Source organism: Zonotrichia albicollis, chromosome Z, assembly GCF_047830755.1.
Source record: "Zonotrichia albicollis isolate bZonAlb1 chromosome Z, bZonAlb1.hap1, whole genome shotgun sequence".
NCBI lineage: Eukaryota > Metazoa > Chordata > Aves > Passeriformes > Passerellidae > Zonotrichia > Zonotrichia albicollis.
Window position 1 is genome coordinate 50,572,559 of NC_133860.1, and position 13,660 is coordinate 50,586,218.

The following is a 13,660-nucleotide window of genomic DNA, read 5'->3' on the forward strand; positions in this document are numbered from 1 at the left end:
CTTATTTGCTTTCTAATGGTGTATATAGCTCTCTCCTGCTCTCTCATGCTAATTTAATAATGACCATCAAGAATAAAACCCTTCCAAGAACATTAAGTAGAAAAGGATAAATAAAATAGAAGGTCTTTCTGTGAATTTTTATGCCTATTATGCCTTTCATGCCTAATCTGGGAATTCTAATCCTTCCTAACTTTATTAAGATACTTAAACATGGGAAGAGAGATTTAGCTCACAAATCACATATGCAGAATTTCTTTGCAATATAGGATACACTCTCAACATGTGAGATCTGAATGTTTGACACTGGTAAATTTAAATTTCCATTTGGCCCCATGACTTCTTGGCTGATGCTTCTTTGCAATACAAACTCTGCTGTGCAACCATACTGTAAACTTTTTGCCTTTCTGTTAAGTCCTACAGGAAATACATTATTTTCTGGAGGCTAGAATATTCTTTTGAGTTATACACAAGCTTTTGAAAGTGGCACTTGGAGCTGTCGCCAGAATAACAGACACATCCTGCAAATTGCTCTAAAAAAAAGCATGTGCATGCATACGTAAGGATAAACACAGATAGTGCACACATGCATATGTAGACAAATAGGTACCACTATTGTATGTATCAATCCAGTTCTTACTATTTAAAGATACTGGTAAGGATGGAAAGAATTGAAAAAACAAACCCAGAGCAGATATTTCTTACCATGTGCCACCCAGCCATGTTTACACTGATCGCAGGTTCTCAGGTTAATCTTCCCTGGCTGAAAACATTCACATGTGCAATTTACCAGTGTACAGCGGATGGCCTGGAAAAGAAACAGAAGACACACGTTAATGTATTTCTTCCTGCGTGTACAGATTTGTTGTGATACTTAGAATGATATGAGCTACACAGAAAACCCCAGCTTTCTAACATTCAAAGCCTAGCTCCTATTTTAAGTAGAAATTAATTTTCTTTCAAACACATATGTCAGTATGTCCCATGGAGATGAATAAATTCCTGAAATATTTTTAAAAATTGTTCTATTTTCTTTAGGAAAAAAAAAAAAAGTTGGTAGTATGAGCAGGAGGATGCTGTAAGAGTTCCATAAATATCCTGGTTTTGCATTGACTTCATAAAGAAAGAAAGTAACTAGGGATGTCTTACCATAGGAGCATACCAGTTTGAAATCCAGATAAAAATTAGGAAACAAACACATATGGAAAGGAAAACTACAAATATATTTCCCCTTCCTTCATGGAACCCAAAGGTTATTTTTGAATTTCCTTTTTGGGTTCACCTAACACATAACTCTGCAAAAAGAAGTCATGGATTTTATGTGTTCCCAAAACAATAAACTGATCAAGGTACAAGAATAGGACTGGTTCAAAAAACATCCTGTAACTTGCCTTTACATCTCTCACTTTCTCCAATATCTAGGAATAGCCTTTTACCTCTTAAAACTCCCCATTTGTTAAACAAGAATTTCTCTCTTTTAAAGTAGGAATAGTGAAACTCCAGTCCCATGCAGAGATCTCAAATATGCTTAATAACACACTTTCCTTAATAACAGACTTTCTCATCTTCCTTTTTAGAATTATTTCAAAAATTACACAGGTTTACTTTGACAAGGGCTAGCTACAGCCACAGAAAAGTGAATATAAATTGAATGAGACTCTTTCTAATGTAACAGACATATGTTTTTAAATAGTGTAGAAGATGACCTGTGCACTTCAAACTGCTACTAATAAATTTATGGCATGCATTTAGATGTGATTTGCATGGAGATTTCTGAGACAGAGAGGCTTATTCTGATCATTCACAGATTAACAATCTACTGTAACTACCAGAGCTGCCAGGAAAAGATATCTCTATAGATTTAGATGCAATCGATGATTACTTGGGGGCTAAGGTGGGGGAAGGGTGCTTGGTACGCATTGCCACAGAGAAACCAAAGAATTATGAAGACTCTTGCCTTTTACAAAGAATTAATACACATATTTTCCATACAAAAAATATTATCTTAACTGTAGTGACTTTAAATAAATTACATTCAGCATTAGCTTGGCCTGGCTAAGCTCCTTGGCTGCTGAAAATGAAAAAGCCTCAGAATTATTTTAAATGTTTGATCCCTTCACTTATTTATCTGCATCAGAAGAAATGTAAAGACATTTATAGTTCATGGATACATTTAATATCTGTATTTCTCTGACAAATTTCTGTTAAAGAGTCCTTTATTCCTTTTATCCTGTCTGCTCCTTTACAACCTTTTACTCTCAAAAACCTAGTGAGGGAAAAAAATCCTGCTCTATTATGCCTGACACTTCAGGGCCTCAGTCCCAATGTCACCTGTCCAATTACTCATTAGCCAGGTTATAAAACATTGCTCTACAGATGCGTGATTAAAAGAATTAGTAATACGAAATATAAGGGTACCAGAGAAGTGCTGACTGTGCAGGAATAATATATGTGTTTGCGGGTTATGAGAAAAAAAATCTCCTGGAAGGTCCTGTTTCATGTTCAATAGTGTATTGACCTGGTAATATATCAAGACTACACTGGTCAGTAATGGTGTTCTTTTGCTAATATGTTCATTAATTAATGAACTCAGTAATTAATTGTACTGCAAAAGGAGGTCTTTCAAAATGATATTTTTATTTTACCATAGAAGATTTTCTCACATTCACCACTTTTTTCAGATCTCTGCGCCAACCTGACAAACACTGCTTGTATTTGATGATATTTTGATTTCTTCATGTGTCATTTGCACTACATGCAAAAGGTGTGATATAGTACATTACATGTACTAGATCAAACTCTGACATTTGGAAGAGTTGCTTTATTAAGGCTCATCAGCATTTCTATTACAACCCTATCCACTTTTGGCCTAGAGGTCAACAGGTTGCCTGTAAAAATTTGATTCAGCTTGGACCTGAAATATAGTGCTGAAGCTTAAGAGTAAGTTTCATTACACCCATTCAAAAATTACCCATTTAGCCACTATAGATTATAAACTGGGGGCGGGGGAAGTTTAGAGGTTACATGCTTCTTTTCCTCTTCTCTGAATTAAAGAGAGTATTGATGATGTAACATGTTGAACTAATTAATTGGTATGATTTCTATCTTTTATACATATTGCTGAAAATATTCACCCACATTTTTTAGAAACATGAAAATATTAGCTATTTCCTCCAATAAATAAATTAGAAAGTCTTCAAAAAGAGCTATGCATTTTTATAAATTCATATCAATTGGTATGAAAAAATCAAAACATAATTAGCATGGCCAAAATATTCAGCCTGGCCTTACTTGGCTGCTTTTTCTGCCAAGGGTGTGTATTGATGCCAGGATGTAATTTGGTTTTAGTAGTTTCCCATTCCACTACAGAGAATCCCATGCATACTTCTGAATGATGAGGATTACCCCTCAAGCTGGAAGATGCTCATTTAGGACCAAAGATACTCATTCTAACTTATGTTCTGGCATGATCTTGGGCAAATTATTTTGTTAGCCCGATGCCCACATTCCCTAAACAACAACTAGAGTTGTTTAAATTTTTTCTTAATTTCAGAGATTATTTTTTCACTTTGCTTAGTTAATTCAGAATTCCTGTAACTACCTGAGATCTCTACAATACCCAACATGAAGCCAATGGAACTCAGTGACGGGAAGATTCAAGATGCCAAAAACAGCGTGTGATTATACACACAGCATCTGAACGCTAACATTCATTAACATGAAAGAAATTATTGCGCTTTAAGACCTTCACAATGCAACCAGCAAATTCACTGAGCCTTACAAACATATGCATCACCATTATGAACAGTATTTTCACCTGTTTTTCAATGCCACTTAACTTGGGAATACAAGCCACTGATGGCTCAGGAAGGCCAGAGGGCAGCTGAATCTGAATATGGCATAGATGAATGTAAGAAACCAAAGTCTGCATGCAGACCTCCATTCCTCAGCACAGGATTTTAAGGTACACTAGCTGGTGTTCCTGTAGGTAGCTGAGTGTGTTGGTGTAACTGTGGTTGGACATTTGGTACTGCTTAATTTTAAAGGGATGGGGTGGGAAGTGGGGATGATAAAAAGATCTTCAATGTACCAGCTGAATATTGCAATCATTGTGCTAACCTGTTAAAGTGTAGGTATAAAAATCCAAGGGTGTACCAATGTTAGAATTTTGCCAGAAAATGCTTCTGAAAGAGTTTAGCTAGGCATTCCACAAGTCATGCACTGTAATTCTGCCTTCCCAAGATTTTTATAAAAAAGTTTATGCAATGGGACTTTACATACTACACTATTTTCTAGGAAAAGAAACAGAAATTTTCCCTGAGATTTTCCTCAGGAGCTTCCCCAAGAAAGCCAGAAAGAAAACAGAAGGAAAAGAAACCAGTGAATAGTGAAAGGAATACTAAACTCAGAAGACACAGTCTCCTGTGTATTAGCTGATAGGCAGTCATGTATTTAGATGACAACTTGCAGGTTAACACCGTAAGCAGCAACAAAACATGGTTTCCTACATACACCTCCTTGAAACATACATGCTGTTATATTTTACCATGTCATGGCCTGCAGTTAGCAGGAGTACATATCTTTCACTAAGTTCCTAACATATTGCTTCTTGTATTTGTATCAAAATTACAATGGTCCTTGAGGACCTATATGCAGGAAATGAGCTTGACTTCAGTAGAATAATTTAAAATAGTTTATATTGCTGACCAAATCCTAAAATTTTAAAATTGACATTGAGAAATATCCTGCAGCTCTCTTTGAGATGCTCTTCTTGTAAAGCACAATGTAAAAAGAAAGGAAGTTTGACTAATATTAAAGCATGACGTCAGTATACCTATGCATAAGTTTGTAGGGCTATTAAAAGCTCTGACTCCTCTGGGTTTCTCCCAGACCAAGGATATTAATTTAATATTGTTTGGGTGATTTTATTATTTCTAAAAAATAATTATTATTCCCATGTTAATAGAAATAGCCTACAGCAGTAATGGAAGAATCAATCCTTCTGGCTGTTCCGCAGAGCTTCCAAGAGATGACAGTCAATAAGCTGCCATGAAAGGAATGACAGTGTGGGAGAAGAAGGAGAACATGTAAAGAACAGATATGATTCCTTCTCTGGATTACTTACAACTGATCACAATAGATGGAGGCCAAGGGATGCAACATTATGGAGAGATGGGTAAGTTTTGCGACAAAGCTTTGTAATGTAACTCATGGTGAGGCTTCAAGAGTTGTGTGAGGTTGAATAGCATCTTACTGAAGTCTCAACTACATCTTTCTACGCAGTGGCAGGGTTAAAGAGTGCCTCACCTTTCTCAAATGCCTTTAAAAAGGTATTTAAAAATGTCTTTCTACATCTATATCACTGTGCACCTGAATACATAATGGAGTAAAGTGTATCATTCTCTGCACTGATGTTCCATCTACCTTTCTAATGCATCTCCTGTACATTTACACCACAGAGCTCACCTAAATCTAAATCCACTGTTATCACCCACAGAAGCATCAGGCTTGAAGATAATTTAGTCCTGTGAAATTTTTTAGTGAGACTGCAAACAAGCAAACTGGTGGATAAGTGCAGTTCTTGGCAGCTGCACTAAAATCTGTAAGACTAAGTGAGTATGCACTCTACAGAAATGTGTTACTCAGCAAAGATGCCATGGGTTTTAAACACACATACATATACACATATGTAAACTTGAAATTTAGTTTTTGTACAATAAAGATTTTGTATAAAGACAATTCACAAGTTCTATGTATTTTTGTAATACAGGCAAGAGCTTTCCACATTTAATTGACAGAGCAAATAATCTCATTTATGTTTTTAAAACTGATAACAGTTCAGGCACTGTATACCAATGAATGAAATATTTGCATGAAATTATGATTAGTGTTAGAAGCAAAAAGCACTTTTTGCAGCTTATGTCTCAACTTTAAGAGAGACCCAAACACAACATGGTATATTAACATTTTCTATCCACTGTCAAACAGTTTTACTCTCTATAGCAAATAAAAAATTACATAATTTTGAACTAATATTTTATTGAAAGTAAATAATACTGTCATTAGAAGAACAATTTTTAAGCTTTTAAATAAAGTAGATGATCTTGAGACATGATGGCACAACAAAATAATCAAAGTTAATGAGTAAGACAGAGATCCACACTTGTTTTGCTGTATGTAGACTCATGACAGAATAAGTTAGGAAGAAGACAACAGAAAAGTTCTTCAAATGTTCCAAAACTTTATTAACAGAAAGTCTCCTATGCCATTAATTTTTTCATTCTGCTTCTTTGTTATAAAGCTAAGAAGATAATGTCTATATGACAGGACTGTACCATACCACTGTTTTAAGTTCAGAGTTTTTTCTTTTTTTTTTCAGAGCACATATATGTTCTTTAAAAAGCTCCTATAATATCTATTACTCCCCTTCTTTACTACTTTATGAATCCAAATAAACATTTTTTCCTGCCAATCAAGTAGTTATTTAAAAGATCACAGCAAAAATTCTGCTGTAGATATAGCAAAAAGATCCAAACGAAATTAAACGACTTTTAATAGCTGGCAAATCAAGGGCAGAATACAATTTATTTTCAAATGAACACCAAAAGGAGGATCATTTGTATACTGACATTTATGAAATGCACTATGTTACCTTCCTGTAATAAGACTAATATCATATTATAGGGAACTGTTTTGGTTTAAACCCAGCTATCTAAGAAATTTAAGCTCCACATAGACATTTGCTTACTTCGCTCACAGTGGGATAGGGGAGAGAAATCAGAATAGTAGGAGTGAAAAACTAGGTGGGTTGAGATAAAGACAGTTTGGCAGGTAAAGCAAAAAGCCCACAAGCAAAATTAAACAAGGGATTCATTATCCCCCTTCTCACATACATTTTAACTTCTAAGAAAGAGGGAAAATTGGGGTGGAAGAGCTTGCTGCACTTTCTCCAGAATGTAGCAGAAATATGCAGAAGTATTTCAGTCTCTGCAGGATGACAGAATGATGCAAGATGACTATTCCTCCATCATGGAATTCTGGTACAAAAATAAAAATTTTGAAACTCAGCTAAAATGCCAAAACACTGGACTGGAAGAGGGGGAATGCCTCGATACCGACCCAAGTCTGTCACTCCAATAGATGCACTTAAACACTCAACCTATAACTGCCCAATCTGAAAATAATGGATAATGCTAATATATACCTTTCCAGAGATAAGGCTAATAAGCTGCTCACACAACATGGTGAGGAATGACGAAGCAGGTAAGGCAGAAACATTCAGCATTATTATTTCTTCTGTTGGCACAAAAATGTTACAGATTTTTTTATAATAAAAGTTCACTTTGATTTATGATTAGGAAATGAATGATTTTATATATAGGACTCACCTAGAGACAATAAGTGATACATGACCATTACTAACTTCAATACTACTAGCCTAACAATGCTTTGCCCAAAACAAAAAACAGTAAGGGGGGATTAACTTTGCATTTGAATGGTCTGAAAGATTCATGTAATGCTATTATATTTTTAATCTCTCTCCCATTTAGTGATACTCAAATACCTTCTGAGTTATTCACTGCATTGCAGTATTTTATTAGCAATTTCACATCACATTACATTAGTATTGTTTCTTACTTGTATTTACTTTCAGTAAATACAATTTGAAAGGTAATAATATTGTTATATTTCTCTGTAGCATTCAAGAAAACAGTTACTAATATAATATGAAGGCAACCATGCTAACAAGAGAGAAAGCTGTTAATAGGATAAAACAGCTTTTCCTGGAGTAAAGAAAACCCAGTCTCTAAGCATGGTAAAAACTGTTTTCAAGTCTTCTTGAGAAAGAACGGTTAAGTGAATGGGGAATAAGAATAGGAGAAAAAAAATTGTTTGCAATCTTGCATTAATTTAGGAGCTGCTCTTCATTTCTACCCCAGACACAAGCAAAAGTAGAAAACCTGTGTTAAGGAATGCTACCTGGACTTTTCTAGAGAAATATAACTCAGAACATATGTTTTGTTTTTCAGGAAGTGTCTGTAGAGCTTTTATGCTGCTTCTAGACAATCAGCTCACAGGGCTGCCTACAGATACTATACAAAGACTACAGGTAAGTATCACCCTACGTTTCTATAGCGTGCAAAACTAGCCTGAGCGTCACAGGCATCAAAATTATTTGCACTGAAAAAATTAAGACTGACATGAGCTTCTTTACTTAAAATTTGACGAAAAAACACAGTTGATTTAAGAATGAGATTCCCTGTGCCCAAGAGCCTGTTAGCAAATACAGATATTTGTTCTCATAGATGAAAACCAAGTTTCTGCTATGAAACCAACATTGTCAGTCACTGGAGTTCAGCCACATATGTTGCCAAGGCAGCAGTCAGTGTCAGATAGGTATCCACGCACAGATGTTTCACAAACCCTTCTCTGACCATGGCTCTTCTAGAGAATGACACTGCAAGCTACACCCAGGAACTCATCTGGAGTAACCACAACCCACTGTCTCCTTTAGAGACCACAGGAGGCAAGTTGCTTTCCCTGGCTTTTCTGGCCTGTCCTGGACCTGTGACATACACTGCCCGGGTGAGACTGCACCTGGAGTACTGCATTTGCCTCTGGAATCCTCAGCAAAGGAAGGACATGAACCTGTTGGAGCTAGTCCAAACAAGACCACAATGATCAGAGGGCTGGAATGCCTCTCCTATGAGGAAAGATTGGGAGAATTGGGATAGTTCAGACAGGGGAAAAGAAAGCTCCAGAGAGTACATATAACAACTTTCCACCACCTAGAGGGGTATGGAAGAAGGCTGGGGAGGGGCTTTTAACAGGGGCATGCAGTGACAGGACAAGGAGAAACAGCTTTAAACTAAAGGGGGTAGGTTTAGATTACATACAAGGAAGAAATTTTTTTGAGGAGGGTGGTGAAACACTGGCACATGTTGCCCAGAAAGGTGGTGGATGCCTCATCCCTGGGAACATTCTAGGTCAGGCTGGACAGGGCTCTGAGCTACTTGATCAAGTTGAAGATGTTCCTGCCCATGGCAGAGGATTGGACCAGACGATATTTAAAAATTCCTTCCACCCCTAACCTCTCCATCAGCCCATGATTCTATGAGAAGTCCAGGTGATAGTTTTCCAGAAAACAAGTGGATCTTTCTGGCAACTAAATTTTAGAAAGTATATTCTCATTATAAGAATATATATATATATATATATATACTATAAAGTATATATATTCTTTTATATAGATTACTGTAAAATAATATTATATATATATATATATATTACATATATATATTCTTATAGTGTGGTATCAGCCTTGCCATTCAAAACAAACTTCAACTGCCTTACAAGAGATGTTTCAGAATAAAGTATGTGAACCAATAATTAAAAACTTGTGATGTAAAAATTGAAAATAAATATGCTCAAAAAATATGGTTTTTTTACCTCTAGTATCTTCAAAAAGACATAGAACCTGTGGATCTAGCATGAACATGGAAGGAAACTGTCAACAATTCTTAACATTATGTGGACTATTGGGTCATTAATCCACAAAAGAGGATTTTTTTTCAGTAATTACTAAGTGGTTGAAAAGAAGTTACTTCAATCTATTAAATCAAATAACATATCTATTAAGACTAATACCTATTATTCATCTATTGTTTCTCCACAAATCAATCAGAAGATGGTGAGAATGTTAAAAGTCTTAAAGGTGATCAGATAACTCATAATCTCTAGACTAGTTTTAATCAATCTCAGTTAGTCTGTCCAGTAAAAATTACAAGTGAATATATCACTTCTAACAAGTAAATAGGGAACCTTATAAAAAAATGTAAATGTACACACAAAATTATGTTAGCAAAATCTGTTAGATTTTTTATTTTCCACCTTTTTTGCTATTAATTTAAAGAATAAGCAAGATCTGATTTAAACAAAGTAAAATGCAGCATGGCCCATGGCGTAGCTATTTCTTTCTGTCCATGTATTCAGGAATTCTCCTTAAATAATATCACAAATAAATTGTTTACTGTCTAATCTGCTCTTCAGGAAGGTTTTCCTTTCAGGATTCTTTTTCTTTCTCAGATGTTACTGCTTTCTGGATTCTAAATGATGGGTTTTCAATTTGACAAAAAGAATTATGTGGATTTGCACTGCACTGTGCTGCATTTTAGCCACGGAAGATAAATATGGGCTCTACAAAAGTTAAATAAAAGAATTATGATCAAAGAATATTTTGAAAATAATTCAAAACAGAAAATAATCTTTTCTCTCTCTTCAAGGTCAAAATTCCATACTATGTATCTTGTTCTTAAGTTATACCCTAAAGCAATAACTTCTTATTTACATTAATAAAATAGTCAATCCTGCACTGTCCCTTCAGTGACCAACCCTGTCAGCAACTAACCTGATACTATAAGCAAATAATAATAAGAAAAAAACACCCAATCTTTTTGTCTTGTCCCCAAAAAGCCAGACTAATAGGTTAAAGTATTTTCTCCTCATTAGATGAAGTAATTAATTACTTAAATACGCATTTCTTTTATTAATGTAACTTTCAAATTTTGCTTCTTTGGTATTTCCTGGAAACAAAGCAATGGATATTTTTTCACGAATATTTGCTAAAGTACATTCTATCCCTTCACTTTATTTAGGAGAGAGAAGAATTCCAGTAAATGTGAAATATGTGTCTCTTTGGCCAGAATGGAACATTAAAAAAAAAAATATATATATATACATATATACATACATGTAATAAAACCAGAGAGAGAGAGAGAGAAAAGAGGAAGAAGGGGGGCAGGCAGTGGAGGGAGAAATGTTATTGGTTTTCTCAGAAGGATTTTCTTTTATACATAGCTTTATCCTATAATTTTGTCCCTGTTGGGCACACTGCCTAAATTTAAACACAAACAGTCAAGCAATGAAGAAACATTACCACATTTACTGTGAACAAAAACTCCCAGTTGTACAGTGAAATTTTAATACATTTCAACTTATCTCTTTTACTAATGGGAAGAGTACAAACCCTGCAGGAATTCGCTCTGCAAACTGGTAATTACAGTAGACTCACTTTTTTATAATGCATATGTATAGTCAGACACAAGAAACATAGCTGCCCTTTTGATGTAGGTTACAATAGGAATGTTTAAAAAAAATTATGAAAATCTGCAATTCTAAAGGAATGCACTATTTCATGGGAAGTTGTCCTTTAGCTATACTAAAGAAATAGATATAATACAATATAACATACATATATTTATTTGCTTTTGCAATCTGAAGCAGAACCTTTATCAGGCTGATCCTTTCTTTCAAGTAAGGTAGGGTCTTTTGTTTTGTTTTTGTTGTTGATGTTGTGGTTGTTTTCCTAATGTACCTACTGGTACAAAAAAAAGCTGGTTTCCATCCTACACTATCATGTATGAATTCAGAAGATCTTTATTCTCCCAGGCCTCCCCTCTACACAACCTTAAAATTTAAATAATTTTGATCATCAAGTTCATGTCACATTAAATCATTGTGACATACATTTAAAAGGACTATTTTAATTCCAAAGATTTACAACATACAATGTCCAACTCATATCAGATAGGACATGCTTTGTCAGGCAAAACATGTTTGTAGTGTACACAAAGGGAGATTTAATTTATTCTGTGGACATGTGAAATCAAAGATCTACTGCCAAGTCATACATACAACAACATTTATCTTTAATACAATAATGATATGACACAGCTATATGTTAAAATATCTGAACAAGCAAACAAACAAACAAGAACAAAGTACAAGACAAGTAAGGGTTTGCAAAAAACCCCATATTTCCAGGTCTTTTATGGTTTGCACCACTATTTCTTAATGTCTATCAACAAGCCACACCACTTGATTCTGCAAATACTTGCACCATCACTCTTTACATATACTCATATTGACATTCTATACAGGTAGGACAAAATATCCCACAATTCTTTAAATAAACCATTGTGTGCACTAAGAACAACAGACAAAAAATCAGGTAAGAATTCCCATCTGGAGTTCCTGTAAAAACACACATCTTCAAAACTGCCAGAAGAGCAAGCCACACTACCTGGCATTTCTTTGAGCTGCATTTTCACCAGGTTGCACCACCTAGCTTGGTGGACACACAATTTGCCTGTGAAAAGGATCATAGGCCAAATGAAAACCATGGTGAAGGTCTCTCCTGTAAGACCTTTAAAGATACTTTCCATGGAGGTTTTACTTAAAACCCATAGAATTTCACGTGAGCTGGAAATTTTAATTTCCCTTACTGCTGGAGAGTAGCTTTCTCACAGAGGTAGCCAGTTTCTCTACAGAGGTGTTTTTCAGCAGTGAAATAACTTCATTTAAAAGGGAGCTGTTAATGACCGTGGAATTATTATTTTTTTTTCTTTTTTAAATCAAAGAAATCTGATCTGGACTAAATGTGAAGAGATTCCTTCTCATTCAGAATTAGGAGGTTTGGTAAGATGAGACTGAGGAAGGGTGCTACACTAATGAAAGGCACAGAACTTGATGTGTGTATGCAAGGTAGGCATTTTACTAACTCTAAAATCCACAAACTTCTAGGAGAGTGAGAAACACGTGTGCCAGCAGACCTTTGAGTGTGAACATTCTTCACAGTAACAAAAGTAATTTTCACAGAATAGGGGTTATATTCCATATGACATGCAGCCCTGGCTGACGCAATCCTTAGGATGTGCTCAGTTAGCAAGTCTTTGTTGAAAGCACATGGGAGGTAACACAAATTCACGTTCAGAAATTACCTTCACGACTGTATATCATAACTGTCACAGTGATTTCTGTCTGTCTCAGGGTGGGCAGAGAAGATACACAGAAGCTCAGTCTTGACTTGAAATCCATAACTTATGCTAAAACATCACTTTATTTCTAGATTTCAGAAGCAGTGTGAGGAGAAACAAAAGACAAAATATCCCAGATTATGACACTTTTTGTGTAGAAGACAACAGACTCAGTCATATTTCTAAATGGAAGAAACAGTATCTTTGCAATGAATATGCAGCAATGCAGCTTTCCTCTTCCTGACCGACAACCTTCATTTAATTTCTAAGGAGTCACAGAAAGGAAATGCCAAGCAATTTGAAAAAGACAATGCTTCCTTTTAATGTCCTGTCACGTGCAAAAGTGAGCAATGTCTCTTTTTAACAACTTTCCATAAAAAGAAAAAATTAGAAAACTAAAATTGGCTGTACTAAATGGGTGTAAAAAGATTATAGGTGAGACAATTAGACATAAAGACTTTATCTAATGAAAGCATTCCAGATCATTGGCAGTGACCCTCATTATTTATTTCTCGATGCTCCCCAATTTTTAGTATCCAGTTTGATTTGGGACTCAGTTTTGGGAAGCGTAAAGGACTTTCAATACATGCAGAAGTTCTGAGGATGTTGATCTTAAGTAACTTTCGTTCTCCTTATCACTCCTCCTTTTCATGTGTAACAGTTGATGATGTGTGCGGAAAATAAAACTAATTAGGATCAGGTGGCTGCAGTTTACGGCAATAGTCCTGAGTGATACCTGAGACAACATGAAGTAATTTGCTGACAATGAAGCTAGAATAAATTTTATGTTAGGGGCAGTGTTGGAGGGAGAATAAAAACTCTTTCTGTCTTATTTTTTTAACTGATGG

The 13,660-nt window shown here is 35.2% G+C and overlaps 1 protein-coding gene across 6 annotated transcripts in view; it reads right to left on the minus strand.

Moving 5' to 3' along the window:
- BNC2 (basonuclin zinc finger protein 2) overlaps positions 1–13,660 on the minus strand; it is a 328,349-nt gene that overhangs the window by 120,162 nt on the left and 194,527 nt on the right. For all 6 annotated transcript variants that reach the window (XM_074532754.1, XM_074532753.1, XM_074532750.1 and 3 more), the window contains exon 3: positions 703–805. In XM_074532754.1, coding sequence (XP_074388855.1) covers positions 703–805 — 103 coding nt within the window. The remainder of the gene's footprint in view (positions 1–702; positions 806–13,660) is intronic.